This window comes from Epinephelus moara, chromosome 17 (assembly GCF_006386435.1).
Source record: "Epinephelus moara isolate mb chromosome 17, YSFRI_EMoa_1.0, whole genome shotgun sequence".
Lineage (NCBI taxonomy): Eukaryota > Metazoa > Chordata > Actinopteri > Perciformes > Serranidae > Epinephelus > Epinephelus moara.
Genome location: NC_065522.1, coordinates 14,548,973 through 14,567,505, shown reverse-complemented (window position 1 = coordinate 14,567,505; position 18,533 = coordinate 14,548,973). Strand labels below are relative to the sequence as shown.

At 39.5% G+C, this 18,533-nt stretch overlaps 1 protein-coding gene across 2 annotated transcripts in view; it reads right to left on the bottom strand.

Annotated features, from left to right (window-relative positions):
* Window positions 1-18,533, bottom strand: part of LOC126404152 (phospholipid-transporting ATPase ABCA1-like) — a 209,821-nt gene that overhangs the window by 129,039 nt on the left and 62,249 nt on the right. Inside the window, exons 15-22 of one of the 2 annotated variants that reach the window (XM_050067165.1) lie at window positions 16,682-16,904; window positions 15,752-15,973; window positions 11,196-11,400; window positions 10,765-10,881; window positions 8,236-8,407; window positions 5,276-5,407; window positions 4,427-4,566; window positions 3,555-3,692 (exon numbers count right to left, since the gene is read on the bottom strand). In XM_050067165.1, coding sequence (XP_049923122.1) covers window positions 3,555-3,692; window positions 4,427-4,566; window positions 5,276-5,407; window positions 8,236-8,407; window positions 10,765-10,881; window positions 11,196-11,400; window positions 15,752-15,973; window positions 16,682-16,904 — 1,349 coding nt within the window. The remainder of the gene's footprint in view (window positions 1-3,554; window positions 3,693-4,426; window positions 4,567-5,275; window positions 5,408-8,235; window positions 8,408-10,764; window positions 10,882-11,195; window positions 11,401-15,751; window positions 15,974-16,681; window positions 16,905-18,533) is intronic. The other variant, XM_050067166.1, reaches the window with a different exon arrangement.

Here is an 18,533-nt window from a genome sequence, read left to right as displayed (position 1 = left end):
CCAAACGTTCAAACCCTGCTATTTAGGGTTTATTTAGGTCAATAAATTTTGAATTCACCTTGACGCCATTTACAACCTGTTCATGGTGTTAAAAGAAATAGATGGGCCTGTTGTTTCGATTGAAATGTTGTTTCAATTTTTTCAAAACTGAAATTCAGACAATGCATTTATTGCAAGGAATCTGAAACTTTTTGCAGAGGGTTACACAGGCTGGGAGAATATTTTTTTTCTGTGTGAATATTGTGTTAAATGTTAAATGATGTTCCAAACACTGGCTGAATGTTTGCAGCCTGCTTCAGTCTTTGCCTCAACCCTCTGCAACATATTTTATTGAAGATGTTTGATTTTAACACATTAGCATTTTTACCCCCAAAAATCTTCAGAATGGCTTTTCTTCTATTTCATGAAAACGACTTATGTAATAAGATCACATCCAAGAGAGAAAAAAAAAGGGCTGGATGCATTTTTATGCCATTTGTACTGCAACACTGGCTTCAACCCTACATAAATTTGTATTCCTGGGAAAAATGCATTATGTATGATGTTTTAACTTTTCATAAAATGCCAGAGAAACTCTAAAAATGTGTGCAACTGCAATCAGAGTCTACAATTAATAGAACAGATACAAACTCTATTAACTGTGAGTGCTGCTCTAAAAATAAGAACTGGCTCCCACATGTTCTTTCCACCTCATGTTTCTCACATATTAAATCACCTTCCTACATGAATCAGGTCTAATCTCAGCCTAAATGCAGCATTCATGTTGTCAGTATTTGATGTGGGATTTAACAGTCTCAATGCAGTATTATACAATAATATACTGTTTATAGCAGTTTGGAGGAGCTGGTTTATGTTACTTAACTGCATAACTTCTAATTAAATTCTAATAACTTATCTTCAGTGGTGCTAATGTTTTTACTTACAGTGATTACATGGCTGCTGATACAAGCTGTTAAAATGAAAAACTCTGTATGTCAGTGGGAGAAATCCCTGGATAACAAGTTTCATTAGCTATGTAATCTGAAATATGTTAGGTTATGTATTGTGTGCATCCATTCAAAATAAAATGTCATAGTTATGTAGCTGTAAAGAGCCATGTGAGGTAAAAATTTAAAAGAGCTCGGTCTTTCAAGGGGCTGAAAAAGGCTTGTAAACTGGTGACGTTCTCATTTACAATCAATAAATCAGGTGACATAAAGTGATGCTGTTGCAGCAAAAACACGTAAGGCTGAATGCACCAAAAATGCATATCATCCTCAAGGCCCATTTTGTAACATAATGAGTATGGTCATTTGATAGTAATATACCTCTACTACGGAATATATAATGCAAAAAATTGTAGTTTGCAAGTTTTTACTTTAAATCGTCACATTCTATGGAAATTTTGTAATGACACATGACAAAAGAGACATTAACGCCACTTTAAAGGGGAATACCATCTAAATTAAGAATTCTATTATGTTATATCCGCAGCCCAGGGAAAGTTTAACCCGTAACTGTGAACCTGAGCTACTCTCTCAAAGTCAGAAACCAGAGAAGTAGGTATCAAACATGTTGTCATAAAGTCTGGAGCTGCTCGACAGACAATCAATTGAAGACTGATTTTGTGGACCAACAAAATGTAGTAGTAGTAGTGTTCTCAGTTCTGGAACAGAAAATGTACTCATATAGAATCACAGTGTTTGTTTACAGTAATCCCAGGTAGAAAATCACCACCTCGCATACATAAAATTAAACAGCGCTGAGCAAACGCTGCCTCAGTTGGTTAGTTTTTAGCCACTTCAAAAAAGGTCCACCCAAAAAAATCAATATCAGTTTGAGTGTACACTATATCTGGAAGATTTTCACTGCTTTATCTTGCCATCAGACTGCCCTTTCAGACAGGGAACTGAAGCTGTTACCTTAAAGCAACCAGACTCCATTGACGGGAAGTGATTTTCCTTCTGGTCTACCACTGCCTCGATCAGTAGAGGCTAATTTAGTTGGGTGCCTGACACTTTTGATGAGTGTCGCTCGACAGGAATGGTGTATTTTCAACAAAAAGATGTGTCACGTGAAACTTTTCTTTCATGTTGTGCACCTTGAGAACTTTATGTTGCAGACAACGTCATATTTTGTTGCGAAATGTGCTTGGTAGTGTTCCTGTTATGGCCATGTAGATAGAAGTTTTCAATTCACACTGACCCCGACCTGCATCCACAGAAGCAGCCATCTGTCAGCAGCAGCTCCAGTGGAGCTGACAGAACCACGGCTGGCCAAACTGCCATCACCATGCTGACTGACAGCAGACATATACTGATCAAAAATAGTTTTTTATGTCAGCTCCACAGGAAGAAATCCGCAGTGCTTGTATTTATTGATCCATCAATTTTATTTCCCTGTCCAGCGTAGTGATTGAGGGGACTCTGCTGCTCACAGATTGCAGGCTGATTATTCAATAATTACATGGTTAATAAGTTGAAAATGCATCAACAGCAAGTTGTTCATGTTTGCTAATGTTTTTTGACTGTCTTAGACCAGAAGAATAATATGTTTGAATTATGAATGCCTTTAAAATGCAAAGGTCCAAGGAATAATTAACATCTATTTCAAGATAAGTTAAGTACACCTCTCAAATCTTGAGCATCCTGAATGCAGATTGGCAGTTTAAATTAACCCATTAACACATGTACGCTACGTCTATGTTCCTTTGTACCTTGAGTAATTTTAAGACCAAATAAGCTCCTACTGAATTTAATCAAAACAATACCACCCACTTACAGCAGTCTGTGTGAAAAAACATGTACACTTAATTAGCTGAAGAACCACAATATTAAGTCCAATTTCAGCCTTCAGCTTTTTCATACAAATAGACTGTCGTTTTTTTACCCCTTAATGACAAACCTTAGCAAGACTGTAGTGCAAATAAGACTGGAGAGGCACAAAACACGACTCATTCAACCAGCCAGGATGTGGGTGTTCTCATTATAACAGAGTTATCTCCGCCCCCAACTGGAGTGAAAGGACTTGATTAGAGAGAGAGGAGCTAATGACACAGTGAGGGCGGGATGTCACTCAATGCACATTAAACATTTAGACATCTGTAGAGAGTTATGTGTTACTATAATGTCCTGCTTAGAGCCACCAGTAACCACAAAGTCTATAAGGCCACAGAGTGACAAGCTGACTGATAGGACAGACAATTAGGGACTCTGTTAAATAGCAATGTCAATTAAAGCTTCTTGGATTCACTTGTCTTCACTTCCATTTCAATCTGTTCCAGTACAAATTATAATTTCTCTCCACCCACAGTTGAGTGTCACGGAGGGCAAGGCAAGGAAAAAAAAAACTTCTGGCTGGCTACTCTTGATAGTTCATTACCTTAACAGCTTTCACATTGGATACATTTGAGCCTTCACAGTTAAAAGTTTACCTTGAGCTCAGCTCGATTTTGAAAAGTTTCTCAGTGTGAAACAGATCAAACATGCGCCCTGTGCATTCCAGTCAATTCTACAAACAGAGAAAATTTCAAAGCCGTTAGTGGAGCCTTGGTTCTCTTACCACTGATTCCATACCTTGTTTGTATTTTAACAGCAGTTCCCAGATACTCCTGCGGGCATAGGGGTCCACTCCTGCTGTAGGTTCATCTAAGATGACAATTTTTGAGCCTCCAACAAATGCTATGGCCACAGACAGCTTTCTCTGCATCCCACCTAGAAGACAGAACAAACTGCATCAGCTATGGCACTTTAGATTTATGTTTTTGTCTTGGACATGTGCTTTCATGACAAAAAATGCAGAAAACTGCAGCTGACATGAAATAGATACTCATCTCTGTCCTGGGTATTCTGCCTGTAATCAGTGAAAAATTCTACACCATCTGTCAACATTAGGTTTCAGATGTAAAATGGACACAATATTGGAGACTGATTATGGAACAAATGTGTCAAGATGTACCTCTCCAGGTTTTATTGTCTTTTGCATAGTGTGAAATGATTGATGGCAGGGAGGTAGAAACACCTTCCTCGGGTTATTCCAGTCTCCACTCTCATAGCGAGCTCTTCAAAATGCATCCAATGTAGTGCTAATGTAGTGGAAATGTCAGCATAGATCAACCTTGAAAGTCATATTTCAGTGATTTTGCTCACAAGCAATCCATGACTGGGGACAATTTATCAAGTCGGACTTGCTCATGCCCCCCAGACAATGAATTACAACCTGTGACACACAGGTACAGTGCATGTGTACGTCGACACAGCTGCATTCAGCTCTATCCTGAATAGAAAGGATAATCTGCAGATGATATTCCTTCCCAAGGGAAATGAACGCAGCGAGAACAGAAACTGATGAACACATCAAAAAGGAAATTTACATCTCTGCATAATTTCGATCAGACGCTGTAATACGCACATCCGAAACATGTCGACATGCACGCATACGGACGCACCTGACAAGTTCTTAGCAAGATCCTTCCGCTTGTGTGGTAAACCAACATCCTCAATCATCTGGTCCATCTCAATTTTCACCTCATCGCGGCTGCGTCCTTTCAGCCTAGCGTAGAAGTAGATATGCTCTTCAACTGTCAGCCTGCAAAGGGTAAAAACACCAGAACACCCATTTGATTGGCATGTGAGATGCAGGAGTGACAAAAGAGGCCATCACCTGCCAATTATTCCTATGCAAGTGCAACTAAACATTAATGCATCTAGTAACATGATCGGGCTCCATTCTAGGTGCTCTATTGTGAAGTTATGTAAAAAAACAAAACAAAAACTCGAGTTTCGTCGCAACTGCCTCACAGGTGGGATCACAATATGTCGTAGAATCGATCTCTATGTTTGCATGAATATTTTAACCCTGCTTAATATAGATGCTTTGACTGTCCTGGATTAATATTAATGAAAGTAATTTGCAGGTGCTTAGCCGTAATTATGATGTAGGACTTGTGTCGAGTTGCAGGTAATCAGTTTGTGGAGAGAGAGAAATAGAGGGGACTCTAAAGGTGAAATAAAACACTGAATAATGGTTTGGAATGATGCCATTAGGAGAAATTTAGTGGACGCAGTGAGCAAAGTTCATTTCATTTTTTAGGAGAAAAAGGAAAAAGGGATAATGATGTGTTGATGTGAAACATAAGCCGAGACTGAGCCCTCATTATGCATATTATTAAATTGCACCGTAATGATCTTTTATTCCCTTTCTTCCTTTTTTTTTTAAACAAAAATACACCAGAAGCAAAACATGATTATACCAATAACCAGCGGAAAACATGGATGGATCTGCTAAATGCACTCACTCGCTGAATAACACATTGTGCTGTGGGCACATTCCCAAGTACTTTCGGATGCGGTCCATGTCAGTGAGAATGTCGTATCCATTGATGAGTGCTGTTCCTGATGTAGGTGGAAACAGTCCTGTCAGAATTGACCTACAGAGGAAAAAAAAAACACAAACAAGACACATGTATTCTAATTATAAAGCTGAGGGTTTAATTCTAGTTGTTAGTCTTTACCTCATGATAATGATTTTCTTGAACACTTCATATTAAGGTGCACATCTTTACCATTAATTAGCTGCTAATTAGCATGTATCTTAGTAGCATATTGGCACTTCAGTAGTCATTATGAAGCACTTATTAATACCTCATTCTGCATGACCATGTTTTACAACTACTGGGCCACTGACTAAGAGTTTTCCCTCAATATTGTCCTAATTACTGCTTATGACTAATGTTCACTATAACCTGATATTAAGAGTTGTCGTGTTAACATTACCTAAGAATGAGCCACTTAAATCTCATCTATGGAGATCGCCATATTGCAGCACCTGTTTCTTCAGTAGCCCAGAACCAACAAACCAAGCACTGGCTCTAAATAGGGCAATTAAAGTTTTGCATTTTCACGTCGTCCACCCTAGTTAGCAGCCCCTCTGTGATGAGAGCATCGGAAAAACACTGATTTTTTTTAACATGAAACTGCTTCATTCAGTGTTTTTACTGAATTAAATCACTGGGTCCGTAGTTTAGGAGACAAGGAGATGTTTGCAAATAATTCCGCTCCCAGTAAAAACTTCATGAACCCTCTATATCTTAGGTTTTCAGAGAGAAAAAAGGTGAGCACACATTAGCGAGTGCCGGGCTTGTGGCCCATCTCTAACATGCCGAACAGCATTGGAGATACCCTGATTTGTAATGTGGAGCTGCTTTGTTCTGTGCTTTTAACGGTTTAAATCACAGGGTATGTTTGTTTTGGAAAGGAAGAGACAATTAGGATAATTAGGCACCTGGTAAAAATCCTCCTGAATGATGAACACTGAAGGAATCCTCACATGGAGAAGTTTCAGCTGGTTGCAATCTGCAATCCTCACTGCTAGATGCCACTAAATCCCTCTAAATTTTACACACTGTACCTTTAACTAGGGGTCATCCCTCAGTAACCTCCTAATTACTGCTCATTAATAGTAAACAAGGAAGTTGTTGCACTTGAATTACTATCTTAATATGCTTTGCTTAGTATGGGCATTATAGGGTGGTCGTACCACAGGAATAGTCATTGTCCTTTTGTAACACTTAAAAAATAGTGGCCTATTTGTACATGACAAAACACAAAGTGTTAAGAGTCCAAATAAATAATCAAGTCTTTCTAACTCAGAATATGTTCATCACTCCAGAGTGAGATCTTGGGCATGACTAATTCATTAACAGTTTGACACTTATTAACCCACACAGGTTCCATATTGTAAAGTCGCCTCCTCCATAATAGCACACAACTACTGCAATTTACAGACCTTACTCTCAAGTGACGGGCTACAACTTGAACAAAAATGCAGGTCTATTGAGATGTACATGTTCCATTTGCATTTAGTGGTAGAAGAACAAAGTCAGTAAAAGAAGAGATGTCTCCTTTCTTAATGGACCACTTAAGAGATTTCCAAACATATCTATTAAAAATGTACTGCCTCACCACTCTCATACTTCTAGATTTGTGCTTTGTTGCACAATACTAGACCATTATTTATGAAGTATTATTAAGGGAGAATTGTGGTACTTATAAGGTCCATACTCAGGAAAGCATATTAGGATTGTAATTCATGCACAACTTCCTTACTTACCATCAATAAGCAGTAATTAGGAGGTTATTGAGGGAAAACTCTCTTCACTAATAACTGTAGAATATGGTCATGCAGAATAAGTTGACATGTGTTTTATAAAGACTAATAAAGAACCAATTTGTTAACAATATACATGCTAGTAAGCTAAAAGTTAATGGTGGATATGTGTACCTTAATATAAAGTGTTAAAGGAGAGCACCAGCAATTTAGAAGCAGCTGGTTGAACGTACCGCTGAATTAGATTCACTCCCAGCTCCAATTAAACATATTTGTCAATAGGCATTATGTCCTGCTTTATCATCATGTTCAAATTGAATGTTCATAAAGAAGGAGAGCAAATCTGAACCAGTGCTGCACTGCTGTGTCAGAGTATCTGGAGCTGTGACGATCCATATCTTCTCTATTAACTTGTATTCAGTCTCAGGTCATTAATTATGTATTAATTACTAACCAGCGAGGGCAGAAAATTTCCAAACAACAAACAACAGATTAGAAAATAGAGCAAAAAACACCAATTTAGACAAAATAAATGAATATGATATTTAATGTTTTTGTTAAAGGTAGTGGGACGCTACGTGGGATGTGACAAGATTTCTGCATATCCATGTTAAAGCTACACAGTGTCTTGTTTTTTCTTTTGTACATGAACTAAATTGCAACACTGCTTGTCAGATAGATGGATAGATACTGTGGTCTGGAAATGCATCCACACAGAGCTTCAGTGTGTGACAGAGTCCTTCCTCTGTCCTCTCTGTTATTGTGCTCTGTTATGTTTCGTTACAGTTGCTCTGAGCGGATGTCTTCCCTTCAGCCCTTAGTCTTGCATCACTTGCTCTCTCTCTCGCTCATTCTTTCTGGGCCACTGGGTTTCAGTTATTTCCTGTCATCCCAAAGCCCTTCCAACCTTTCCACAACTTTTTTTTTTCTAAACAGCAATTAGATAAGTCCCACTATCGACACAACAGCTGACTGTGTGTGATAAATGTCCCCTCAGAAGATGTCACTCTCTGAAATCAGTAACTGCTGAATTAATGTAGCTGCGGTACAGTCGGCATTGTGTACAAGTTAGATTAGTTGCACCCTGTGAAAGCGCATGAACGCTGAGCCAATTGGCAAACCATGGGAGAAATGCATTATGCAACTCACATTGTGGTTGTTTTTCCGGCTCCATTGTGACCAAGGAAAGATGTGATCTGATTCTCGTAGAAGTCCACACTCAGTCCATCCACAGCCAGCTTCTTTCCAGTCTTGTAGATTTTAACAAGATTGCGGACTGAGACCCCTGCTTTCATATCGGGTGGTGATTTCTCCAGATACTCTTTAGAAACACACACATACATATAAACAGAGAATCATGCATTAAAGCAGGTACAATTATATCCATCAAAGAGAAATTAGGGCTATTGATATTGCCACAATACTGTAGTGCTTTCACAAAATATCAATCCATAATGTGGATATAACAGCTGCAGATGCATGGACAACTCAGTGAAGATGATCAACAAGAAGTGCACTTCGTGCCACAAAGCATTTTATCAGAATATGACCCTCTGTACTTGAGCAAAGTACAATGATACAACGATCTGCTGGGAATGTAACAAAAGAAGAAGGTCTTTTTCTTTTTTGTCTTTTTTTATAGTTTAGTAGTAAGTAATGTAAGTGTAACCTTGGTTATTTTCTCTAGCAACAAATTACAGATTTTCCCTATACACCTCACTTGCAGACTATTGGTAGATGTTGCAATTTACCAATGTTCCCTAAATGTCCCATATGCTGGCTACTGCTACTGGTAGTGATAAACGTGTGTTATGTCCAGCGACTCTGATATTCAGCCTGTGACAACAGGTAACATAAGGCTACTGTTTCAAAATCAAAGAGCTCCCACAACATAAAGTAGAACTAGCAGAGTGCTAAATATTTTTTGAACATATGAACAATTCTCTGTCAAGGTGAGAAGAGAGAGGCAGGTAGAAACAACTGTTTCAGCACATCATGTGTGGTGCATGCACCATCTACAGTCACCTAATGTTACTCCATTGGGATAAACATGCAAAGCAAGAATGTATTTATTCAATTCAGACAACGAAACAATCAGATTAAGCATTTGTTATAAGGTGCTAATATTTTCAGATTAGCAAAGGAGTACACCACCTTTCTCAACTTGACTGAAAATTCCTTTCAATCTCCTCCAATTAAGGTGTTTACCCAGGGTTCCCTCACATTTTTAAAGATTAATTTTTTAAACTTTTCATTAGTTTTCAATAATATTGTACCCCATTCCATTTATTCGCAGAGTTAAATATCGATAGGCCTCTGTAGCAATGCAGCCATAGATTATTAGACACAAACTTCCCAAGTGCTTGCGGATAACAAACTGCTAATACTTATGTTAACTTTACTCGCTCGTTAGGCAACTAGCAACATACGCCAATAGACCAGACCAGCACATACGGGTGCACCCCTTTTTGGGGGACAGAAAACTTAAGATCATTTAGATATCAATGCATTTTGACACGAGTTATTATAATTTAGTATGTATCTATTCCTTGTTAGACAAATAGTTAGTTTAAGGACATGTCTAATTATTGTGATGGCTTAAACCTGAGTGTTTGTGATTACTTAATAAATTAAAGTTGATCACCATCATGGTATTTCAGGTGTTTCAACGACACAAGTTTTTAAATTACTAACACAAAGAACATATTTTGTGTGACAATAGACATGCCTTGGTATTTTTATGAACATATTTTAAATAATAGCCAAAACAATGTATATCAAAAAGTTTTCCAAAACATTCTGTTAATTTTAAACCATTTCCAGGCCTGGAGAACCATTTTTCTAATTTTAGAACTTTTCCAGGAATTTTATGACTGTGATTATATACTGTGTGATTATAAGTGGAATAAAAGGGTCCATGTTAATGCACATAATGACTATGTGGGTAAAGGCAAATAATAGAACAGGCAGAACAGTCTGACAAGTTCAGAAAATTACATCACTTTTCAGTAATGTTGCCTTTAAAACCAGGAAAAGACAATACTCACTATATTACAATATCCAAAATCTAAGACGAACATCTAGTCTCATGATCAGGATATCAATATTATATCAATATGTTGACCTGCCTTAACATAAAATGTTTTTTAAAGACACACACTATGATCCAAATGTGAACAAAGAAGTGATTTTTCTACTACAAGATAACAACAATATTACACTTACTAATATTTAAAGATGCTGCAAAAATGTGTTTACATCAGTAACATTTGCATGTTGAATACAAGTATGTGATATTTCCTTTAATTCTTTATTTACTTATAGTCAATTTGGCTTTTAAAATGGTAAAAACCCTGCTGAGCACTAGAAGACAAAAATAACAACCATAGCTCACTCTTCTGAATTTTAATTGGAAATTGTATTTTTTTTAACAAGTTCCAGACTTGAAGCTCACCTACATTCCCCACGTAGTGCCAAGCTCCATTATCACCCTAAGTGACAAATAAGGTGCTAATGTTTGTTTGCGACCCATTCCAATTAACTTACACTTCTTAATACAACTATGTTCCCTCTAGTTCCTGGCTGAGCTGCTGAGAATTTGACAAATACATGAGAACTGCACAGGTTACACGTCGCTTACACACCACAGTAAAAGCTGACAAAGATATGGCAGTTTACCGTTCGGTTCAGTCGAGTCCTTCAGCAAGCCGGGGTCAACGTGATCCACCGAGGCTGTCCCACACCAGTAAGACGCAGTGAACGGGAAGTACCATGGCTTAGGGATTCCATATTGGCCTGGGATCAAGCGTGGAGAACATTATTCACATTTTAATAACAGCTTGGCTTGAGGGAATATGGTACTTTACAGTGTATGTTTCCTCTTGACAGCCTGGCACAAATCCTCTCTTCTTTTAATTAGAGTCGATGAGAAAAGCATTAAGACTAGCCTGTTAGGATGGCTGCTTTGGCTATTGATTTAAGCTGGGCTAGGGGAGGACACCTCATGCAAGAAGAGTGAAGTAGGACGCAATGTTTTTGCATCGTCCACCTTTTTTTTTAGAAATGCAGAGGTAGATGGTGTAAAAATGACTAATTAATCTGTTTATTACCTGGAAAGACATTCTCAATGTACCAGGTGAGCACCCAGTAAAACGCAGCATCGAAGAGCAGCATGAAGATGGACACGAGGAAGGTGTAGCGCTCTCCCTCTTCTGGGCTGCTGTTTATGTTGTACCACTGAATGCCGATGCCTTGCTCCTCATACTTGGCAAAGTTCTCACAGCCGTAGCCAAAGGCAACACACGACAATAAACTCTGGGAAGGAAAGAAGCGCAAGCCAAATGATTTACAGTTAAAGGAGAAGTTAGACATAGTTGATATGCAACTTTGCTTTCACACTCACAGTTACATGAGAAAATTGATATCAGATTCTTGTCTGTAGGCTAAATATGTAGCTGGAGCCAGGAGTTGGTTAGCCACAGCCAGCATGACACCAACTTCCTGGTGTCTCCGGTGGTTGCCTGGCAACTGGTTGCAGCCAAGAAATATGCTGCCTTCAAATGCAGTTATGTTTACTGTTTGTACAAGAAAGTCCATATAAACGTCCCCTTCTCGAGGTATTCACACCTTGTAAGCTCCAAGTTTACAGGTTGAGACACGTTTGCTGACATTTTTAGAGATGGAGGTGGCCATGAAGGTTCATTTTTTCGGTGGTTAATGTGAGTTAATATATTCTCCTTCGCGATTTTATATGTCTGAGGAAAAGGTTAATACTCTCAGTGGTCTCATCTTGTCTCTTTGTCACCATGCCTTTGCATTTCATGCATTACGTGACCGGCTTGTGACTCAGCTTGTGGCTGAACTGTTAACTTTGGTGGCTTCAAAGCGTCGACCATAGCGTCCATGTTACTGTTGCCTAGCCAGCTACGCAGCTTCCAGTGTGGAAACCACAGGCTCACAAGTTCCATTAGAAGGGAGCAACAGACCGTCACAGAACTTTACACTTCAGTTTCTGTCCAGATGAGTAAAACAAAATGCAACATCTTAATTAGACAACTCTGAAGGTGCTGGCAGGCAGATTTGATTCCTTGTGGACACAGCCACGCAAGCTGCTGCCCTGTGTTTCCAGTTTTTATGCTAAGCTGAGCTAAGTAGCTGCTAGCTAACTACATAAAAATGGTAGCCATTTGCTCATTGCAATCTCTGTAGGAACGCAGATACGTCTATTTCCCAAAATGTCTTTTAAAGCCTAAGTGTGGCCTCAGGGAATATTTCATTACAGTGGAAACAGATTACTTTTAAAGTTTCCCAACTAGTGTTTCAAAATAGTTTTCTTGTTGGCACTGCTGTCACAAATACAACTGAATCATTTTCTGTTTTCCTACAAGCCTGGCAACTACCTCAGTTTCCACAGTTACATCTGTTGTTTCACCATCAACTATTTAACCGTAACATTGTGCAATCAACATTTACTTTATCATGATTAGTTAAAGCAAAAACCATGTCTATTGCAGCTTTAAATAATTCAGGTGATGACCTAATCTTACCACCCGAGGTCACACTCAGCTGATCAATTAACTATTGTAGCAGACAGAGGAACAAAATCAACAGGCATCAGCTGGTTTAATTGCTGTGTTGCCTTTGTGAACATCTCTAAGGACTTTATTTTAGAGCAACAAAAAATGGAGAGTAAAATGTGTGTGCTGAACACCAAGATTTGTTGGAGCTTTCATACAGTAGGAAATTGCAAATGATACTTTGCCTGTGAGACATCATCTGCCATGGCCTATCACTCTGCATTGCCATGTTGCCTGCCAGCTGTTTCATCACGCCTCATTTGCTCGCGGCATTTTCACTCCGGCAGAAGCAGCATTTGCTGAAGCTTCAGAGAGGAACAATCACGGATACCGTCTACCCGATGTAACATTACCAGGCAGAGGATCTGGAAAGCCCTGCGGTGACACCAAACCTCGAGCCTGGCTGCTAAAACTGCTGGCAACTTCCTGTGTTGTCCTCCACTGCCCATCTACTGACAAGCAATCAACAGTAAGCCAGTAGATGAGGGGTGACAGCAGGGCTGGTGGGCACCCATCCTTGACCTGAGTATGAACGGCTGACAAAACCACAGGAGCCACTTATTTGGCTTTTGAGAAAAGGGCACGAGTAGGGAGGTAGACAAAACAAGCCCCCTCTATTGAACACATGTCAGCGCTGCAGATTCAGCCACCACTCAGCTGGCTGCAGACAGAGAGCATTGTTAAGGGGAAGAGTGATCAGAGTTCCAGCTCTTTCTCGGAAGTCATTTCCAGGACATTTCTGACAACTAGAGCTGGAATGACGGACGGGATCACCACAGAGACAAATGTGTTTCTGTCTGAAGAAGTTTTCTTTAAAAGCTGTAATAGCCAGTTGTTAGTCTTACACGAAAAAGTCTTACAGAATGCATTAGACTGGAAAGACAAGAGCTGCAACAATCATACCATTAATCAATTAGTCCACTGATGGAAAATTGGCTGTTATTTCTTGTAGGTGTGTAATTGTTAATCAAAGATTGCCATGTTTTAGGTTCTCAAATGTGAGAATTAGCAGCTTCAATATCGTTCGGTTTTGGCCTGCTGGTCGCATTAATCAAGCAATCTGAAGACATAATCTTCAGCTTTGATTTTTCACAATTTGATGACATTTTATAGACCAAACAATTCATTCATTAATTGAGAGAATCAGCAGGGGATTGTAATAGCTGACTGATCAAGGCTGAGGCCCTGCTTCAGATCCAACTCTGGGCTGTTGTTGCATGTCATTCCCCTTCTCTTCCCCCTTAATTCCTATCTGCCTCTATACTGTCTGTAGTACACATATATAGTATACTGTATATTAAAACGTCAGAAGACTCACACTACTGCAAAAAAAAGAAAGCATGAACAAAAACCATATGCTTAAATGAGCTGCCAGATGTTGCACGAACAAAGATCAATTAACTGATTTCAGCACAAGAAAACTAAATGATGAAGTTCTGAATGGTTTTGCGGGAATTACCATTTTCCTCAAGGTTTTTTCCAGGACTGAAAGATTAATTGAAATATTTCTGGTTGTCCAGAATATGAAAGAACTGCGGGTTCTCTCTTGTTTCTGTTTCATTAAAAACTTGAAGTAAAAGGGAGAAAATAGTAATAATACAGTAGATGGGTAGCTGGATTGTGACTGTGCCCTGTCTTATAGGGGCCCCCCGATACACTGCCTGTAGCTGTCTTTTGGCGCACAGCTGCAATCAAAAACTGTCCGTATAAATTCAGGTGATCTTTTGAAATTCTGTTCCGATTAAAGACTTCATTATCAAGGACAATGTGGGGGAGAATTTGTATGCCTCAGCACGGTGTAGTTTCATCTGAGTTGGGAGAGAGAGAAATCTCTGCGCACACACACACACACACACACATACACACACATCTCTGATAAAGTGTAAGGATGAACTGGATAGTGGTTTGGTCACAGGAACATTGCTCATGCTAATTAGAGGGCTAGAGGGCTATCCATCTAGTTGGAGCAGGGGAGAAAAATCTCAGCGCCGGGGGAGGACCTAGCAATGGCACTTTGTGTAGAGATTAAATAAGGTTTGCAGTGCTTTATATGTAAAATGCCTCCCTAACCTGCATGCAGTCTGTGAAAGGAAGTGGACTGAAAAGTTTTTTAAAGTAAAGGAATGACATCATTTTAAAGGACTTACTCAAAGCAGTTTCAGCTGGTATGTTGACACTGCTGACTGGCAAAGGCAAGGTTTACAAAGTAGAAGATGAAAAGGAAGCAGAAGTTACTTCTGTCAGGTGCCAATGTAAGATATTACTGACTACCACTATTTCAATTTGACAAATAAGAAACATGAGACTGTTTGCCTCGGCCACCCGCATCTGATACCGCATTGTTGAGACTGACAAATAAGAAAACATGACCTGATTGAAATTCTGGGAAGAAGCAGTCGCACGCACGGAAATGAAGATTCAAGATTTTGTGTGTCTTTGTCTGCACAAAGGACAGCCTGACGACAAATGATAGCGGCATCGCCATAAAGGTCACGCAGAAAGGCTACACTGAAAGTTGAGCAATGGTGTACTATTTATCTTTATCCTTTAGAGGATGGGAGAAAATCCCCAACATCCTCGCCGTGTCTGTCTAGTCTCTTCTTTTATGTAAATGTTTCATGTTTCCGTCACTTGAGTATGTCCGGTTTGAACAAAGTTCTTTAGGTTTGTGCCAAAATATGCCAGAACAAATGGGGACCAACACACAGTGATAGTGTGAATATTCAAAGCAATCCCTAAATGCTTCTGTGTTTAAATTTCACACGACCTCTAAATTCATCTTGCAGACACACGCAGCTCATTATCAGCCCAACTGTGCAGGTACGATAAAGGCAAATCTCTTGCAGATATCAGTGACACTGGGACTAAATTCACTTCCTTTCATAACAGCCAGCACCAACTGAATCAGACTTATGCTTGTTTGAATTTAAAAGGAAAAGGATAAGGAATGAACGGCTGCGGTTGCAAAAGTGTGATTATGGTGGCAAAAACATAACCTAAGAATATAACTCGGAATACAGTCAGCCCTCCTGTGTGATAACAGCAGGGGAAGATATTAAAAACCATGTCAGAGCTAAAGACGGACTTACCACAACAACCTTGGCCCGGAAACCCATGACGTCCCTCCAGGCGTAGCAGAGAGTGTGCGGCAGGTAGAGGACAAAGTAGATGAGGCCGCCGCACGCCGCTGCTAAGTTGGCCTTAGAGAAGAAGACGCTAATGAAGAAGCACTGAGTGATGGTGGCCAGGCAGAACACCAGCAGGAAGACAAAGATCACTGAGGGGTCGCTGTATTGCAGCACTTTGCCGTACTGTGTCAGGAAGACAGTAGAGAAACAGAAATGTGAATTTTATGTCCAAAAAGTTTGAGTTTTGGGAGAGGCAGCTTTCTTGTAGATAATGCATCATGGAAACGAAGAGATTTAGAAAATGTGATTATTAAAGCTGATTTTTAAAACCCAGTAGGCAGAGTGAAAGAGTTTTCAGAGGGGTTAAAATACTTGGTGTTATCAATAATTGTAATACACTTGAACATTTTCCCAGTTGCCTCATATTCTATTACATAATCTGAAAGTCATTGAATATGTCACTCTTTCACTCTGCCAGTTTGAAGGAGGACCCTTCTCTAATTTTGGTGAGCTACTCGTGAATCCATCCCCTCTCCCACATTTACACCGTGATGTCTTCTCTGAGCCTGATTCAAAGCGGCACTTGAACTGTTAGGATAATGGCGCTATTGTAATGGATGCAAAAACTTATAGAGGACACTGCAGCATGGAGCTGTATGAATGTTCATTATAGCAACTCCAAATTTGCAAAGACTAAATGAACTGAAGTACAACTGTGCTAGCGTCAAGTACAATTATCTAATTTTACTGGTTACCACAGGATTCTCTTCAGATTAACATCTTCATTATTTTAAACAAAACTCTTATTACTACATGAGACATGATAGCCAAAACCCTCCAAAAGTAGCGTTGGGTCCTCCTTGAATCATTGTTAAATCATTTTGTAATCACCTTCAGTACAAGGGCAAGGCTGAGAGCGCTGATGGCCAGCGGCAGCACACTGGACACTGCCCAGCTCAGCCAATAGATGGCAGGTCTCAGACCCATGATCCTCACGGTCTCCTTAAGCCTCGCCTCTTTCTCTGCGACGATGCCTTTGATGATCATGGCCACAGAGTAGATCCAGGCTAAAGTCAAGTATAAAGGGAGGGAGCGTGCCAGAGACCGGAGGAACCTGAGGGTTGGCACAGTCGGACCAGACAAGACAATGACCCTATTTACATCTGGTATTATCAATTCATCTGTATCTGGATACCTTATTTGGATGATGTGTCTGATTACTGACGTTTATCTTTACATTGATACGTATCAGCATTTCTGTTATCACGATCCTGCCAGCATTATGATTGGATCTCAATCCTTTGCCAAAGACAAGGTCATCTGCAGCTTTTGCTCGGCCTTTCTTGAAGTAACCATAAAAGGCAAAATTCGTTGACTTCTAAACTTGTTGGGTTGGTATTTTTTATTAAAGGGGGACCTATCATGCTTGTTTTCAGGTTTATATTTGTATTTTGAGTTTCTACTAGAATTTTACATGCTTTACCAGTCAAAAACCTGTTTATTTTCCTCTACTGACTGTGCTGGAACAACTGTATTCACACTTGGTCTGAAAAGATTAATTTTAGCGCCTGTCTCTTTAAGACCCCCTCCATCTGCTCTGATTGGTCAGTGTTTCCTGGTCTTTTGCATCTTGGCATCTCTCACTGTTATTGCAGCCACAGGAATGACTGTAGTGGAATATAGAGGCTCTTTCTATTGTGAAAAATCACAACACAACTACACATGTTCCAGTCGGAATATCATCCAAAATCAGGAAAAAATTAAGAACAAAAGCAACCAAGACACTGGTTTCCCTGATGTTAGCACGTAGCTACATGCAGCAGTGTACTTGCAGCTTGGGAATGACTGTGTACAGCAGCTTTTTCTCCCATTATACATATCACCAATAGAAGCTTCTAAACACAACCAGACATGCTCCAGCAAGAATATGATCCAAAACTGCGAAGAAATTTAGAACATCAGCAACCAAGATTACACATTTCCCTGACGTTAAAATGTGGCTACATGTAGCAGTGAAGGTGTCCACCTAATGTAAACACTTTTGTCATGAAAACAGAAAAATACATTGGAAACAGGGTATTCAGAATGGTCCGAGGCGTGAGGAATATGCTCACAGGAATTAATTTAACATATGTTTACCTCATTATTTGAAACTTTAACCACATTTAATATAATCATCAGATATTGTAACAATGTATATATGTGACAGAAAGTAAGGAAAAACATAGTAGGTCCCCTCTAAGCTGGTATTAACTGATCAATTGGGCACTTGGGGGCAAAAAACAAAAAACAAAAAGACAACCTGTACAGAAAACTTTCATAAACTTGCTCTGCTTTGGTTTTTGCTACTCCTGAGGGAAACATCAGGCTTCTTTAGCTGCTAAATCCTTCATTATATCCACCAGCTAGTTGAGAACTTCCTACTCACTGCTGTGTGGTGCTTATAAGGTAGCGTACAATAGGTTTTTAGAGCTTTCTTGCTGTAAACAACTTCCTGCTGCTGCAGACGCTGCTGATGAGAGCGGTGAGACTGAACCTTGCAGTAAAGCTGTGGGCCATAAACCCAAATAATGAGCTGAAAGATGCTTAAATGCTTTGCAGAGCTGAGAGACGGGTGATAATTCTATGTGGGCTCATCATTATGAGCAAGCCTTTTTTACATGCACATGGTCACTTAATTCATTGTTATGATAAAAATATTGATTATAACTGCTTTAAGAGTGTGGCCCAACTGTGCCGACTG